Below are 18,004 nucleotides of genomic sequence, written 5' to 3' on the forward strand. Positions count from 1 at the left end.
TAGGTAATAAAATAATAATTAGAATCAAATCTATAAAATAAAAATCCTTTTTGAAACACAAAATATTTATTTGTCAACTTATAAGTTGTTTTAAAATAACCACTAATTTAAAAGTAGAAATAATCTAATTAAATTTTTGTTCGTTAAATTAAAGTATTAAATCCTAAATCTCAATTATTCAAATTAAATCATATAAGGTCCTCATATTTTTCAATTACTAAAAGTTTAAATTTTAAATATGCCAAATACCCATTTATTATAAAATTGGATAAAAATTATATTTAATTCAAACTCAATGTATCAAAACTTGATTTAGTTACATTTGATAAAATAATTTCTGAAAATAAAATCTTCAACAAATAAAATAAATCAAAACCAATTCATAATAAACTTCCAAAAGTTTGGGATCTTACAATTACAATTTGTCTAAAAATTATTTTATATTTTATATATTGTGTCTCTATATTTCACAAAAAACTTAAAATTGATATATCTGTATCGTGTACCATGTCTTTGCTTCATAAATTGATCTATACATTGAAATGTTTAAATTTAATATATTCAACAATTTAAATGTGACAAGCCTTAGACTTAGCGTCAACGGATTCCTACACATATAAACGTGATTAGGGATGTCAATGGGGCAAGGGATGCCTCCCTGCTCTTTGTCCCTGAACCTTAATCCTCACCCTGTCCCCGCCCCGATTCTCGCCATGAGAGAATATATATTTGCTCTCATCCTTGTTCTCCGCATTCCTCACAGTCCCCTTGGAGCCTTATTTCTCGTCTCCCATTCATCCTATACAAAATGACAAGAATTGTCTCAGAGCAAGAACAGCAAGAACACAAGAAAACAACCACAGCAAAATACAATAAACGCAGTGCAATAGATTCAGCAAATAGAAAGAATTAAATAAATTCAGCAAATAAGAATAATTAAATAGGAACAATTAAACAAATTCAACAAATGTACACCCAAAAAAATTCAATAAACTCATATCAAATCAGTAAATAAACACAACATTCAGCCACTATGGCAAAAAATCAAGGAAGAACAGGAACAGAAACAAAGAGAATCAAATAGAAATACGAATAAAAATAGAGAATCAAACAAACTTACATCAAATTCAATGGAGGAGGAGGAGGGGCAACCAGTTGTGACAACAAACGCAAGTGAAGGAGATGGTGCAACAACAAGACCCGAGTGATAGAGCAGAGACGGGATACGAGCAAAGGGGACAATGACAACGAACGCGAGTAAAGGAGATGGCACAACAATGGGACACAAGCGGCGATGTAGAGACAGGATGCGAACGAAGGGGACGACAACGATGAACGCTAGCGAAAGGGACGACATAATGGCAAGACACGAGCGGTGGAGCAGAGACTAAACGTGATATGAAGGGAGATGGCTGTTGAAGGGAGATGGTGGAGCAGTAAGTGACGATATATGGTTGCTGATGTGGGGTGTCGCAGTAGTGTCTAGTGAGAAATGGGAGAGCGCAGTTAAAAGAGTAGGTGATGGCACAGTAGTGTACAAATTTGGATTATGGTTTTTATTTTATACATATATATGTAACATGTGAAAAGACTAAAAAATCTATAGTATAAATAAATTATCAAGGATAATTAAGTAAAAATTTACATATTTTGGAGATCAATAATAACGGAACAGGGATCCCCCGCTCGGGTCCCCATGCCTGTTTCGGGGGAATTCGGTCCCCATTCCCGTCTTTACGAAAAAAATTTCTATCTTCGGGTCCCCATTCAGGGCGGTATTCACGGAAATCCTTATGTCTTAGAGAATTTTGCCACCCATAAACGTGATTCTCTACTCTTCAAATGGAAAAAGCAATCACATGTAATTCATGTGTATCCAAATTTTTTCTTGTACTATTTTAAAATAAAAAAGACTTTGCAACAACCTCATCATTATTTCATTTTTCTCTTTCTACATTAAAAACATTTGATAGTAATAAATATAGAAGAATATAAAAGGAGATAACATTCATTTTAATTTCTTTCTTTAATTTCTGAAGGGAAGAAGCTCAATAGTCACAAAAACAATGAGTCTAGGCCATTGGATTGATCATTGATGTTCAACATCAATGAGCACGTGTCACTTCAATCTCACTATAAAACCCCCATAATACCCTCATTCTTTCCTCGTACATTCTCTAACTTTGTGCCTTCCTTGGTACACAATAGTACCTCTCTCACTTTGTCCATACTAACCTTTTTTCTCTCTAAGGTTTCATGGAGTTTAATCAAAATTTCTTTGAGGATTTCACTTATCTTTCTGGGACTATTTATGAAAATCCATGCATAAAGACAGAGATATCCACCATGGTTCCCATGCAACAAAAATCCCTCCTTGTATATCCTCCATTGAAAAATGAAATTTTATACAAGAACGATTTCCACCATCTTCAATCCTTAAAAGATATTACAAACACATTCTGCTCCATGGCATTTGTACCAAACAAGAACCAAGTGGAGGATATTCATGCTTTTCCAAACAACCACAATAGCTTATGGGATTTATCTCAGAAAAACCAAGTTCAAATTGATGATGCTTTCGTACCATCATTAATTTATGATGCATCTCTATTGGTGCCAATGAATTTCAAGCTCCAGGATGAGCTTTCAACCTTAACTCCAACGGAAAATGCTCACTGGAACAATATTCAAAATCCTTTTCTCAACAACCAAATGCCCCAAAAAAAGGGACTAAGGAGGAAAGGCAACATTCAACAAAGTGTTACCGAAATAATCAAAGGCCAGTGGAGTGCAGATGAGGATATGTATAACATATAATCCAAATTTATTCTTTCTCTCTTTTTCTCATACACAGATAAATTGAAGCAAAATGCTATTACGAACCGTTAGATAATTTGATATGTTTAATTCAATCATCTAACTGATTTATAATTCTATCTTCACGTGAAGATATTTTTATGGTAGTAATAATCACCTTGTTGAATGATGCATTCAACAAAATTCTTCTTAACAAAGTCAAATTTTCAAGAAATATTTGTTTTGCTTTCAGTGATATTTATTATTCTTGATGAAGTTCATTAATAGGTTTTTCAATTTGTTCCTTTTGTTGATATATGCTAAGAATTTGGGTTTTTATGTGTTCATGTAGGTTACTAACACAGCTAGTTGAACTCTTTGGGTTTAAAAATTGGACCTACATAGCAACACTAATCAGCGGTAGGATAGGAAAGCAATGTAGAGAGAGATGGTTCAATCATCTTCAGCCGGATATTAAGGTTAATTCTTTTCCTTTCTTATTAGCTTGTCTACATCATCCTCACTCTAACAACTATGATGTTATTTTATTTTATTTTTTGTTTCAATCCCACTTTCCATCATTAATAATAAATATTATTTTGACGCTAATATTTTTTAAATAATAAAATATGTATTTTGTTGTTTTGCTGCCTTCTTTTTTTTCTCTTTCTCTTTTTCTCTTCTTTTCTTTTCTTCTTCCTCTTCTAGTTCATGATAGTTATTTTTTTATGTTTTGAAAATCGAATTGTATATTGAACCATTCAAACTATTGGCAATTCAAAAGTTTAAAATTTTAAATGAAATAATTGAGTTAGAATAATAAATACACACAACACAAAACATAGATAATAAAATTATATTATCTAATTATATAAATATATGTAAATAATTTAAATAATTCTTAATTATTGAAATAAGAGAATTATAAATTCGTATTGAATAATTACAAAAATAGATTGAATAATTCACTTTATTGATTAAAATTAATTATATAATCGATGGTAATATATTTAAAATTATTATATATCCAAATTAAACTAAAGTAAAAGATTTTTTTAATATGAATTATCATCATTTTCAAATATAAAATATAAATTTGTCAAAGATTCTAAACCTACAAGTAAAAGTATGAACCTTGGTTAAAATGAAAAGATAAATAAAAAGAGTGGTATTTTTTTTACAGTAATGAGCTATGCTTGGATATTTGGCCCATTACTCATTGATGCTAAAAAAGAATAAAAGATAAATAGGTCTCTAATTTTTTTGTTTGTGGGTATTTAAGTTCTTTAATATTGAAAAATATATTTAACTCCCTCAAATTTAGCGATGGTAATGAGTCTCCATGAGACGAATACTAGCCCACTGTCTCCCACCCCATAAGACAAAAAATTTTCCGTCCTCGCCCCATAGCCGTGGCGGGTAACAGGTACCCACCATCCGCCAGATATTCAAGTCCCCATAGATATTTACGGATTTTTTTAAAAACAAAACAAGGTAAAAGAAAACAGCAAAAATTAACAAGAAACTTTAATTTAATTCCAATCTATATAGAAATACTACAATTATGTAGAACAATCAAATAATTTTAATTACATTATAATTAAATCAGATTTGTTTCCATCCATTCTAAATCATTTTCCAACAAAATACAATTTATAGTATAATAAAATCAAATATATTCATGCATTATATTTATAAAAACTACACAAAAGATATACAAATCAAACATTAACAATATGTATAAATCAATACAATCTTTATATATATATCATAGACGATGATGATGATTGTTGGGAAAAAATCAAAATTTTTTGGATAATTATATAATTAAAAGAATGCAAATAGCTTGTTGGCCACTGATGATGACAAATCTAAGGGTGATGGACCAGAGGCACGACTGTTGACGAAAAATCTGAAGAAGCTGGTAATAACATAGACATGGATGGAGTAGCTTCGTCTTCGTTGAGCAGAGGCGGAGGTGGCAACAATGCTATGAGAAGCAAGGTGAGCGACGGTGAGGGAAAAAGGTCAGAGATGTCGGCGAGGGAGGAAGGGAGAGGAAGAAACACAGAGAGGATGAGATGGGATTTAGGTTAGGATGTGAGAGTGATAGTGAAGGGATGAGTGAGTGAGTGAGGCAGAGGCTTGCGAGAATTAGGTTTCCATCATAATACACACACACACACAAGGATATTTATGTAAATTCATTCCCATGGGTATTATACGGGTATCACGGGGAGGGTACCTTTTCCCCTGTCCCCGCCCCATTTATTAAAGGGATACTCATTCCCCGCCCCTGCGAAGGGGGGATGACCCCCAAACATGTCCCCCGACGGGTAAATTCCTATGGATACTCATCCGGCGAAGAAAATTGTCATCCCTACTCACATTTGAAAACACGTGACATTTATATTCTTTAACAGTGATGGGTTAAAAAATATAACGAAAAATGCTAACTAGAGGGAGATTGATGATGTGTCAGTTATGGTGATGATGTGGATGGTTGGCAAAAAGTGAAAGGGCAAATACACCTCTGGTGGCTCAGAACGACACCATTCTAATCCCTCACCCCCACTTTGTTTCTTCATAATTCCAATAACATCCATAATTGACTCCAACAATTACATCAAACCCTACGAGAAAACAAAGATGCTCTTTCTCCCTAAAAAAAGAAAGTCTTTTAGTTCATACTTCATAGTGCTACTGTGCTAAGTTGAAAAATGGTGATTGGTGAATGTGACGCTTAGATTTTTTTTGGCGAAAAAGCTTCTATTGTCTATAGAGGGAATGAAACTTTTCGATGTTATGTGTATTGGTGTTTAAACAGATGAGACAATACATGGTGTTGTGTGATGTTAATTATTTAATGTTTTGTGTGTGTAAAAGAAGCAAAATTTGTTTCGAGTGAAATGATTTTAAAATTTTTGAAACATGAGTTAGGGTTTGAATATAATTTATAGGGTTTAATGTGTGATTGTATTATTCTATAATGGGGTTTACATAGCATCATTATTGAAGGTTTGTGTCAAAGTTGTGTGAAACTTAGCTTTTTGTGGTGTATATATTTTTAGAAAGTCAGATACACTTATTGAAAACTTTGTTTATATTATGCTACTCTTATTAATGGGATTATAATTCTCTTAGAATTGCTTCTTTTGATAATATTTGTGTTTTGTTTAGTTATTTTTATTGAAAAAAAATTGGAATTATGACAAAACGCATTTAACATATATAACCAACTTGACAAATTTCATTACAATAGCAACAAGTACCACATTCATTTTCACCCATTTAAGACATATACATCAACATATACAACAAATAAATTAATCACAATTGATCACAAATTCAGGTGTTTCATCATTTTTGAAGATAACATCTTTTTTCCAAAGCATTCAATTTTCTTTTCAACTCTTTTCTTTCAAACAAATATTCTTCAATGTCTCCACATTCACCGTCATAGTTGGTACCCAAAGTTTGAGTCTCTATATCCCCAATTTTTCCTAGGTGCACATCAAGTTAAAGAAAAAATTACAATACCGTTGTTTAACCTGCATCAAAATGCCATACAACCAACCAATTATACACTTAACAATTTCATCCAAATATAACGCAATATCAACTTATCTTGAAGTATGGACACTCAAGAAACAGTCTATTGGTGATTGTTCTGGACTTATAGAGAATGACATAGACATCGTAGAAGCACTTTGGCGCAATCCCATCTCTCTCATCTCCTATTGGCACAACGCAATGACTCGTGGTTGAAACGGAGCTCTCTTGTCTGTCTCCACCACGCCTTGTGCTTGAAGAGATTTTATCACTGGCCATAGACAATCCTTCTTCAACTCCCTCCCAAACAAGTGGCAGAAGTAGAAACAATGGTTTTGGCTTCAATAGACTTTGAAAAAATAGAGCTCACTGTCAAAATGGCAACATTTTACGTAAAGAACCTATTTGTCCTCTTGTAGTTGCCAACCATCCACATCATCATCATAACAAACACATCAGTAATCTTCCCTCCAGATAAGTATTTTTCATTAACTTTTTTAATACTAACCCACGAAGGGATATAAATGTCACACATTTTCAAAGATGAGGGAGCTAAATATATTTTCCAATACTGAAGGGCTTAAATATTCGTAGGCAAAAGGTTAAGAATCTATTTATCTTTTATTCAAGTTTTTTTTGGAAAAACTCTAATTCCATTAACCAACTTGGGTTGGTCTAATAGTTAGCTTACTAGTCTTTTTAAACAAGTATAAGTGAATTAGTCCGTAACCTGCTAGATATGGGATGCCATGAAAAACCGAAAAAATCTTCTAATTTTATTATGTATTGCACACAACCCCAGTAGGTCTTCAAATTGTGTTCTAGAACTTTTTGTGGAAAAATATTAAAAACCTATAATTAAACTGAATTGGCTGATTAGCTTGTACCCATGAGCAAAACACTGCTTCTCACTCTCAATCCAAAAACAAAAGTAGATTAGGATGTCAGAAAAGTAGACCTAGATGGTACCAGAAATGGACAGGCGATGCAATCTGGACATCGACAATCGACACCCTAATCTTTTTCGTTGTTTGAGTATAGAGAAAAGTTAGTGAAGAAAACACACACACACTTATTGGAAGCTTAATACTATGAACGAGTGAGCGATGTGGAATACGATTTCTAATTTAAAGCGTGTGAGCACATGCATGTGTGTTGATAAGGATTTAGTAGGTCTGCATGTGATGATATCTTTTTCCATATCTTCTTTCACACGGTAAATAAGCCCCTCTAAAATCATCAAAGAGAATAAGTCTAAGAGTAATGGAGGGTTGATTTAGGCCTGTTTGGATAGGTTCATAAGTGACTTTTTTTTAACTTTTAACTTATGAAAAGGTGTAGTATTAATGTCTGGTATAATTTTCAAAACAAAATTGCAATTTTCTAAAAAACTATTTTAGTGCTTAAGGAGAAGTTAAAAAAATGACTTCTCTCATAATAAAAAGTCTTTTATCACTTTTCTCTTAAAATAAATACTTTTAGAATTAAAAAACCAAATACAAAATAACTTATTTATAAGTTATTTTTAATATAAATATTTATTATTTAAACTATTTCTTTAAAAATAATTTAATTAAGTTGTTTACCCAAACTGAGTCTTAGGAAGTAGTATCATAATTAGTACTCAAACTCTCCTTAGTTAGATTACGGGTCCCTGTGTTATCTTTTCTATACATATGAGAGATCTTTTTTTTGGTCAAGTAGATTGGACAACCTCCAATCCTAAGTATCACAAACATACCAGAGATCTTCACCTCCCAATCTCTCCTTATAATGTTGCGGATCCTTGTCACTAGCAACCAGTGAGTCCACCTCCAGCAGCACCTTGCGCAGTCCCAGCAATGTGGGTCATGGCATTGGCCCAAACCCAATCCATTTAGTGGTTAAAGTTTTCGTTTTTACTCTAGAATATATCAATTTTAGAAACTAGTTTTGGGAAAAAAAAATAATTGTATCATATATTATCGAACTATTAATACGTACTCATTCGTAGCAACTTTTTTTAATGAACCTCTTCAAAGAATATTGATCCAAAAAATACCCATGAATAATTGAGTTTAAATTAATACTTTAAAGTCCATTAAGATATGGATCAGGTTAAACCTAAATTTTTTTCATCATTTTCTTTTCATTTTTGTTGTTTTTGAACAAATTTTAATATTATTTTAACTATAAATCACTACATCGATAAGACGATAAGATATTCTTTATACAAAAATGTTGGATCAAAATAAAACTTTTAAAAATACCGTTTATCTCTGAATTATATATTGATCCATGATCCATCAACATCTATTATATTCTTCTCCCCCTTGAATAACTTGCCCTTTCATTCATAATGGATTCAAAAGTATTGCCCAGAAACTCAGTGATGTGCTTTGTTCCATCACCCACAATATTAAATAAAGTTTTATAATCGAATGACAATATAAAATGAGTTTGCTTTGCAACTTATTAACATTAAAATTGACAAAAAATATGCACATTTAATATCATAATCAATTTTACTCATCAATTATTCCATAATGTTCAATTTAAAAGATAGGGAGATTGAATGTTTTGGTAATCTTAGGAAGACAATAATTAAAGTTACGTTATTTAACATAACATTATAATTCTATGTGTATAACATTTAGAGTTAGGTATACATTAGAATCGGTTATTAAAATTAGTTATCAGGTAAAATATATATTGAAATATAAAATATACATTAAAAATAAATTAAACTATACATGTATTTGTATATAAATATATAGTGACTGATTTTAATATACAAATAACATTTTTGTTAAATAAAATAACTTTGGAGTATTTGGATTAATTTTTTATTTTCTCCCAAATATTATATGGATCGTGTCTATTATGATTTATTGTAGTTATGTTTATGCATTTATGCTATTTGTATCTTGTCTTTTATTAACTTTGTCTATTATGATTTTCTATTTGGATTAACTTTGGACTATTATGTGTAGAGTTTCATATATTGTATCTATATTATATTGAACCTTTATTTTATACACATATAGAAGGACTCCTGGGATGAAGAAGAGGATAAACTACTAATTGAAGCTCACAAGCAAGTTGGAAATAAGTGGGCTGAAATTGCAAGGAGGCTCCCCGGCCGCACTGAGAACACAATTAAGAACCACTGGAACGCCGCTAAGCGAAAGAAGAGTAGCAAGAGACAACCCAGGAAGAAGAAGAACCAGACTTACTTTGGGGAATCATTGCTTGAGCGCTACGTCAAAGAGGTCACTGCAGCTGATGCGGCAAAAAAGCAGCTAAAGAAATCCATGAAACAGTTGAAAATAAAGAATGAGGATTACAACCTGCAGCAGAATGCATGCATCACTGGGTATGGTGGCAATATACCAGTGAAGTTCAGTTCTAATGAAATTGGGAATGGTTCTGTTCTGATTGATGGCACAGAGAACTATGTTCCAATGGAGCTTGATATGATTGGAATTGAGGCCTACATGAACTAGGCGTGGATCTCGTTTAGTTGGTAAACTAGAAATTTCATGCTTTTAATAAAGATGCATTTATATGCAAGGTCGCCGGATATGGAAACTGTTCATCTCTGTTTTGTTCTGTTTTTTATTTTTATTTTTAGTTTTTTAATCTTGTGTATTGCGGCATGGATTTTATTTTGTAATGTGATGTCGTACCTTTTTTATTCAGTAATTTTCGTTCTCGAATGTTCTTTTGAGTATTTTTCATTTGGATGAATTAGTTTGTGTTGATTTTTGGTGCAGAACTGCAGATACAGGGCTATAAGTCCATCTTTCCCCATGTTTTTATGTGTGTATCATGCTAGAATATAAGTAGTACTTCATGGCTATCCTTGGTTTTCTGATAAAAAATTTTGGCGCTAAAAATCTATTTAAGCTAAACTCCGTGTTTGCAATTCACATGTAACTTATTATTCTACTCTACTTTCTCCATGTTTTTAATGCAATTGTTGAAACAATAAGCATCGAATAAACAACTTTTTACTTATTCTACGAGCACTGAAGAATCTATATTTGTTCATAATATTGTCTAAAATATCATATTAGTTTATATAATTTTACATGAAATAGCACTAAAGTAGTACAGAAAAAAGAATTAAATCGTTCTAAAATAAGTAAATAACACCTTCTTGTAAATCACAAATTTTTCAAACAACCGATTATCAAACATTGAACTTGTGAACAAAGAAATTATTATTAGAAACAATAAAAAATAACTTTAGACTATTTGAAAAAACTCCAAAACAAAGTAATATAAATCACTCAAAGAATTTATACTAATTCAACTAAGACTTGTCTATTTCGCAAATTTTAATTCCTTTACAAGATAGTCTTTACCACAAATCTTCTCGAGTTCGACTTCATACTCATAATATCTAGCTTTTACACAACTATTCTTTCACCAGATCTTCTCATGCTAAACTCAAATATCGCTGTTAATTCAATTACAATACAAATGATTGAGTGTGTTATAAACCTATCATAGATTCAGAAACCTGATTTTCCATTATATTAAATGTTATTGAAACACTCAGAATATCTTGTTTTTTCTAGATGCATGACAAAAGGAACCAAATTTAATAACAACAAATAACATTTTTAGAAGAGTATTTTTATAAACAGAATATGATGAATGAACACTTTGATAATGCGACAGAGAGGATGATTTCATTTTTAGCACTCCTGTTCTTCTATACTCTGATTTTCGTTGAATTTTCTTTCATAGCTAAGAAACGAATAGGATCCATTAGAAATCTCACTTTTCTGGGCCAGAAGGACTTGCGTCAAAAAGAATGTTTTATGTTTCAGCCAGCTTTCTCTTTGCAGAGCAGTCCCCTGCCAATACTTGTGCAAACTCGAAACGTTTCGAATTCGAAATCTTTGTAGGTGTTGAGCTTATGGTTGTACCTGATATTGACTGGTAAAATAGGAGAAAATCATTTTTCAAGAAGAAGCATAAAGTATACAGATAGGAAAAATGGAATTTATTATCATGAAAACCATGAGGCAGAGACCTGGGTAAGGTTTGATCACGATTTCCCAAAACCGACAGCATTCCTTCTTTCCCTCCTGTTTTGTATCTTTTCAGGACTTGGTACTCCAATCAGTTGTTCATACTTCATTTCCAAGGCCTGTAATGATTATTCCCAAGCATTAAAAACATTTGTATCTGAAGATGAATGATTTATGCTTCTATTATATTCTCCTAACAATCATATCCTAAATTACCAAATAAAGAAAGAACTGAATATTTTTTTAAGATTCCAACACATTAGGAATATCCACATTGTACTTTGGTCAGTATTTAGGATAATGTCCAAGACAATTTCAGGATGTTATATTATAACATAGTGTAGACATGGAAGATCTTACACAGTTTAAGCACTAAAAACGTAATAAACTATGAAATGTTTGTTTGTATTTGAAGCAATGAAAAGCTTCAAAACATTAGATTATTTGAAGAAAATATAGAAATAACAAATATATGGAAATAAACCTCCCTAGAGGACTGCCATCAAGCATTAAGTTCACATATGTACAATGTGAGAGATAGGCTGGACAGTTTAGGATAAAAATTGGATACCAAATGACCTTTAATGGGGACAATTATAGTTATAGATATCGATGTATAGATACAAAAAACTATGAATAATAAACTTTTAAGTGAAAGAGAAGCTATGGTAGTCTTGGTCACATCCACCAAGATAGAATACATGACATGATTGATATTTTCAAATAACGGCATACCTTTGCCTCATTTACTATCTCTTTGAAATATTAGTATTATCTATGTCATCATGATGTATTTCTCAGGTCATGGGAAATCAACTATTGACAGAATACAAAAAGAAAGTTCAGTTGTTCTAACCTGTAGCTGTTCACGGATATTACCGAGAACTTCTTCAGTCATTCTCTCAAAGAAAAGAATCCCCTGCACAGATTATTATAGGTAAGCTGTACCCACGTGTTAACCAGCAGGTAGTGACACAAAATCACGTCAGTAAACCAGAAGCACCAAGCCAGTAGTTCACGTAGAAGGTGCCTAACAGCCCTGTTCTCAGCTAGCATGGGAAATATGAGAGTGGATGATTTGGTGGGATTGGTGAGCCATATAATGTGGGAATTATTAAGTGTTGACAGAGGACTCAGCTGGATTGTGCTAATGCTATTATTAAATTGACAATTTGACATTTCAACTACACATATGATGGGTCTTACGAGGAGTTACACTTTAAAATTAGTTGGAAAAGAATTAGGGAAACTTGACCCCTTAGTGCTAAACCATACAAGTCAATCATGGATTCTATTGCTAAGTGGTTGACCCCAAAACATTATAGCAGAATGGCCGCTATTTTGGGGGGACAACGATAATTGTATGCATGATGCAATAATTGATTAAGTTTGAAACACAATAATTGGTTGTAATTCAATTCAATTCTCACTTTATAAATTATGGGTTCTAAATTATTTTTTATTGTAATTTAATTCAATTTCATTTCAAATTAACTCCATCCTTTTCTTTTTCTTTTTTTGGCATTCTACACACACCCTATGCATTTTGTGTTCCATATAATACAGGCAATTGAAGTGAAGAACATTGACTAAACAAAACCTAAGTGTTTTGGGTTTCATGTTCCTTGTCCATTGATGAAACATCAAGGTTAGTTGAAAATAATAAATTGAGGAAAAACCATTCATGTGAAACCATTTAACTAATAAAGTTGAAACTAACCTGCAGATGATCAAACTCATGCTGGAATACTCGAGCAGGAAGCCCATCCAACGAGAATGAAAATCTATTTCCATTTACATCACGTGCATCAATCTTCACTGATTCAGCTCGCTAAACCACAATAATAAGAAATTTTAAGGAGGTGAAAGAGTGAATAAATACTTCAGACCATCAGCAGAATAATCATCAAACAAATGAGAATGACAAGTAGGTTATGTTGTCTCAGTTGAGCACAAGTTGACAGTCCTCAAAACAGCAGACAGACTTCATCTACAGAAGTCATGACTTAAGTATGGATAACACTTGAACTAAATGAAATAACAAATTTAAGGACACAATTTGTGCTAATAACTTTTTCAAGGGGAAAATAAAATCCCACATGTCAACACTGAAGCTCACTAGAATGATCACTCGAGTGTACTGATGTAACAATTCATTCAAGGAGGAGCTTAAAGAAATTGCTACAACATAAAAGCTTGGTCTTAGCTTTCATGGGAAAAGCTTGATTATATATTTTATATTAATTACTAGGAAAAATTCTTTCATTTCAGCACAAGAAAAATTCTAAAACAGTCTCATTCCTTTGTTGTTTGTCATGGCAAGAAGAAAGGAACACAACGATAAACAAATATGTAGACAAAAGATATTTTATTGAAAGAGAACAAGGTATCATAAAATAAAAGAAGGAAAATATTCCTAGGTGGATAAACCATGCAACAAACTATGCTAATCCTTTTGTATGATCAATAAAGGAAAACCACTAATATCCAAGTAGATAACCAAAGAGATACAAAATAGAAATCCTTTCTAGAGTCAAGTCACCAGAAAAGCACAATGCAGATTCAACAAATTTAGAATTATCGTTATACCAAAAAGGGCCATAGATAAAATTAACTTTCTACTTTCCCTTTACAATTAATTATACAAAAACTAAACACACATAATGAATTTTATTTCCATAATCAGGAAAATGGAAATGACATTCATTTATCAAAAGAAAATAACAAATGAATTTTTGTTTGGTGAGAGTGAGAAAGTAACTATAAGTAGATGAAAGACAAATAAGAGACTAGTTTCAAAGTTCATAAGAGAGAAGTGTTTAAAAGGAAGGTGAAAATATGAAGTTTTATGAAAGGAATCATTTTGGGCAGGCAAAATAAAAAAGGGCGCAACTCCAACAAACAAACTATTATAAAAGCACACAGAGAAAGAGAAATTGTGTTTTCTACCTTCACATCAGCATATATTCCAGGAAATGATAGACACCCTTCATTTAAAATTGACAGTTTCTTTGAGTATTTGCTAACTCTTGGGTTTACAAGAACAATTTCCTCTCCTTCCCCAGGTTCACCCACTGGATTGAACACCATCAGTTGAACATTAATTCCAACTTGGGGTGCTGAGAGACCAATACCATCGGTTCTGTAGAAATGAATGGTGTTATCATTTGTAAGATTACAGTAGCCCTAGAAAGTTTTTACTGTTAGTTTATTTCAAGACTTAAAAAGGTTACAAAGGCATCTATGAGTTTGACAGACCCAGAGAGAACCAGAATTTGATGGGAAGAGAGAATAAGAGCTAACCAAAGACAGAACAAGGAAATGAAGAGGACAAAACTGTTAGAAATCAGGATAGAATCTATCATATCAGAGTATCAAATATGATCTGTTAGGATTAGTATTGATTTTTGTCATTTTTTCCTTATTAGTATTAGGGTTTTACTATTATTATAAATAGATGCCAGTATTCCTCCCATGTAAGACACAACATCATACAAGAGTGTATTCTTTCTCTCATTTGCTGAATTACTCTTTTCTCTCTTATTTTCCTGGTTGATTATGGATTAAAAAAAAAACTGGGATATCAGAAAGTATTATAGAGTGGGCCTAACTCCACTGCATAAGCTAGCTAGATGGAGTAGAGGGTTGCCCAAGGCAGGCTTCCAGAGCTTATCTCTAGACTCTAGGAAATTTGGCACTGTTAATGCACCCCCTCACATGACACATGCACGAGTGGACAAGGACTTGGAAAGTGTAATTTGATTGATGTGGCATATATGCAATAGCCAAATAACAACAATAAGCTAGGCTCTAATGCATCATCCACCAACCTATGTTATATACTTGTATATACCACTGTTTTTCTTCATTTTTTCCCCAGCTTTCTATAGCAAGTAGGGAATAATGTATCGTTGTCTAACATCACTATTGTGTGTTTGGGACATTCTCCAAACGTCCCAACTCCCAAACAAAATACAGCTTGTGAACCGTCAAACTTTCCATCAAGTTAAAATATAGTTCCTTTGCTTAAAATCAGTAAAAAACAACTGTTTTTCTAGACAATGGAGTTAAGAATTACTCTATGCAACCATCTCAACACAAGTCACTGATGCTACTTTAAAATTATGATTCCACCTAAATCACCATTTTTGGTATCTAACAGAAGTTAGGGTTACACCAAAATCAACAACCAAATATTTGTATATAAATAGTTAAATACATGTGTTGTTTAACTTATTTTCAATGTGTATTTATATTCTAACATGTATCTTATTATAAATAGATGATTTTTGTGGTTGATTTTAGTGTATAAATAGCATTTTGTTTCCTAAAATATCTCCCAAATGAAAGAAAATCAAAGTTGTGTTACAATAATAAAGCAAACCATTCAAACAAAGACTTAGTACTAAGGGAGGATAACATTACAGTGCTTACTTATACATTACATCAAACATCTCGCGGGCAAGACTCTTAAGATTATCATCGAAGCTAACTATGCGTTTATTTTTGGCCCTCAATTTCGGGTCTGGATATTCCACAATTTTCAGTGGCGCCTCGAATTCAATATCACCAGCTATAAAAAATAAAAAATAAAAAAACACGGGCACAATCATACAAGGAATGAGGTTTGAACTCAAAGTGAAAGTATTAGAAAAAGTGGTGGCGTGGGGATGGGGTTCGGTGGATCTGAGTAGAGAAACTTACGAGAAGCGGCTTCATCTTTTGCTGCTGAGAAACCAATCTTGGGCACCGCGCACAGAGGAGGCAGGGACCGGTTTGTAAAGAAGCAAACCCGGTCGAGCGAGGTAAGACGGTTGCGTGAGAAGGGTGGAATGGCGGGAAGCGCAGAGGTAAAACCACCATGAATATGAAGGTGACTTGGGCGGAGAAACCGCGCTGAAGCCATAGTCGGACAAGGTTTGGTTGCACGATTGCAAGGTTTCTTTTTAGGCCAATGCTAAGGCGATGAAGCCGAATATTTTCAGCAGGTGAGAAACTGAGATGGAAGAAGGTGATTCGCGGTGCCTTCGACTCGCTACAACCACATTTTTAAAGAAAAATTTTCAAAAAAATTTTTAAAATTTTTTTTATTTTTATTTTTTAAAATTCTTTTCTTTTAAATTGAAAAAAATTCATCCACTGATACAGTGAATTTGCTTATTTGCTCTTATTTTTATACATTTTATATTATATTAGTATATTTTTTATTTAATTCACATCATTTAAAATTTTAAATTATAAATTTTTTTAATTTAAAATTTAAATAGATATAATTTAAATAAATAATTTAATTTAATTTAATAAAAATAAACATAGAACGCAATCGCATTATTGTACTCATGCTTAATTATATTTATTTGGTTAAAAAAATTAATTATTTAAAATCGATAATTTTAAATTAAAAAATTAATATTCTTGTATTATTTTTAAATTAAAAAATTATAAATAAAATCACTCATTCAATGGACTAGGCATTTAGTTTTTGGATAAATAGTTAATAGCAATTTAAATTTTTTAATAATATAATAAATCAATTACATGCTTTCACACAAAGACAAATGGATAATTTTAAAAATATTATATTAAAATAGACAAATTATGTAAAGATGAATCTTAGACTCATTTTAATTTAATAAAATTTTTAAAATATATAACATTGAATTCAAAATAAAAGATCATGGAAGTAAGATATAATATTATATCTTCCAATACATTATTAAAATATTTAACTTGTTAAATATGAAATTATTTTTTATTATTATATGTTAGAGAATATATTTTTATTATCAAACTTGTAAAATGTACTCGGTATGAGTATATATAATAATAATAATAATAATAAATGACCTATGTTTATTTTTATTAAATTAAATTAAATTATTATTTTAAATTATGGTTATTTAAATAAAAATTTCATAATTTAAAATTTTAAATTATATAAATTAAATGAAAAAAATAAAAAATATATTAATATAATCTAAATGGTACGAATATAAGAGTAAATTAGCCACACTAATGCAAACTTATTAATTTGAATGAAATTCGTTGATGTAATGGACAAATTTTAACAAAATCTGCAAGTTTGTGGATGCATGGGCGAACTTGTTCTAATTCTAAAAGAAATAGATTTCGAAAAATAAAAAAAAAATTGGTTTGTGAAATTATTATTTTTTTATTTATTTCAAAAAAAATTTCCATTTTTCGGCAAAGTCTATTTGGATGAGACCTACTTTTATTAGATTGTTAACTGTGAATTTTATTAAAGGTGCTTATTCTGGTATCTATATAGTCGTTTAATTTATTAAAAATAAATAAAAATTGATATTTAATTTAAAAAATATAAAAATAAATAATTTTTAAATATTTAATACTTATTAAGAATCCAAAATCCATTAATTCGACACCAAATTTGAAGATATCAAAAATTTGTTTTTATTAAATTAGGAGTTAATTATTTAACTCCGCCTATGTTACACTAGCGGTACATAGCCGGTCCCAAGCCCGGATAAAGGAGGAGGGTTGTGTTAGGTCTTCGGCAACCAACATAAAATTATAGCCGAACCCCCATAACATGAATCAAAGACATTATTGCGCTAAAGCTAGGTCGTTGCCCGGAAGCAACGCGCCGTATG

General features: G+C 31.5%; 2 protein-coding genes across 3 annotated transcripts; one reads left to right on the plus strand and one right to left on the minus strand.

Moving 5' to 3' along the window:
- The first annotated feature begins 2,196 nt into the window (after positions 1 to 2,196).
- On the plus strand, positions 2,197 to 10,046 carry LOC112698276 (transcription factor MYB118). The gene is made up of 3 exons (XM_025751593.3): positions 2,197 to 2,804; positions 3,149 to 3,275; positions 9,375 to 10,046. Exons 1-3 carry the CDS (start codon positions 2,257 to 2,259, stop codon positions 9,831 to 9,833), a joined length of 1,134 nt encoding a protein of 377 aa, XP_025607378.1. The 5' UTR covers positions 2,197 to 2,256; the 3' UTR covers positions 9,834 to 10,046.
- Positions 10,047 to 10,844: 798 nt separating this feature from the next.
- On the minus strand, positions 10,845 to 16,411 carry LOC112697308 (peptide deformylase 1B, chloroplastic/mitochondrial). 2 transcript variants are annotated; one of them, XR_011862585.1, is made up of 7 exons: positions 16,077 to 16,395; positions 15,807 to 15,945; positions 14,322 to 14,514; positions 13,093 to 13,203; positions 12,229 to 12,421; positions 11,375 to 11,491; positions 10,845 to 11,277 (listed from the first exon to the last, which is right to left on the minus strand). XR_011862585.1 is itself a non-coding variant. In XM_025750433.2 (7 exons), exons 1-6 carry the CDS (start codon positions 16,276 to 16,278, stop codon positions 11,390 to 11,392), a joined length of 810 nt encoding a protein of 269 aa, XP_025606218.1. In that variant the 5' UTR covers positions 16,279 to 16,411; the 3' UTR covers positions 10,845 to 11,277; positions 11,375 to 11,389. The 2 variants fall into 2 exon arrangements, 1 of the variants encoding a protein (XP_025606218.1); XM_025750433.2 differs by having other exon boundaries at positions 12,229 to 12,291; positions 16,077 to 16,411.
- Positions 16,412 to 18,004: the final 1,593 nt, after the last annotated feature.

The sequence above is a fragment of the Arachis hypogaea genome, chromosome 6 (assembly GCF_003086295.3).
Source record: "Arachis hypogaea cultivar Tifrunner chromosome 6, arahy.Tifrunner.gnm2.J5K5, whole genome shotgun sequence".
Taxonomy (NCBI): Eukaryota; Viridiplantae; Streptophyta; class Magnoliopsida; order Fabales; family Fabaceae; genus Arachis; species Arachis hypogaea.

What these genes read in the sequence shown, in the direction of transcription:
- LOC112698276 (XM_025751593.3), top strand. Translation starts at nt 2,257, where the DNA reads ATGGAGTTTAATCAAAATTTCTTTGAGGATTTCACTTATCTTTCTGGG. An exon ending in TGGAGTGCAGATGAGGATAT is followed by an intron (nt 2,805 to 3,148) that starts GTATAACATATA and finishes GTGTTCATGTAG; the next exon opens with GTTACTAACACAGCTAGTTG. An exon ending in ATCTTCAGCCGGATATTAAG is followed by an intron (nt 3,276 to 9,374) that starts GTTAATTCTTTT and finishes ATACACATATAG; the next exon opens with AAGGACTCCTGGGATGAAGA.
- LOC112697308 (XM_025750433.2), bottom strand. Translation starts at nt 16,278, where the DNA reads ATGGCTTCAGCGCGGTTTCTCCGCCCAAGTCACCTTCATATTCATGGT. An exon ending in ATGTTTGATGTAATGTATAA is followed by an intron (nt 14,515 to 15,806) that starts GTAAGCACTGTA and finishes TCATTTCTACAG; the next exon opens with AACCGATGGTATTGGTCTCT. An exon ending in ATGAGTTTGATCATCTGCAG is followed by an intron (nt 12,292 to 13,092) that starts GTTAGTTTCAAC and finishes TAATCTGTGCAG; the next exon opens with GGGATTCTTTTCTTTGAGAG.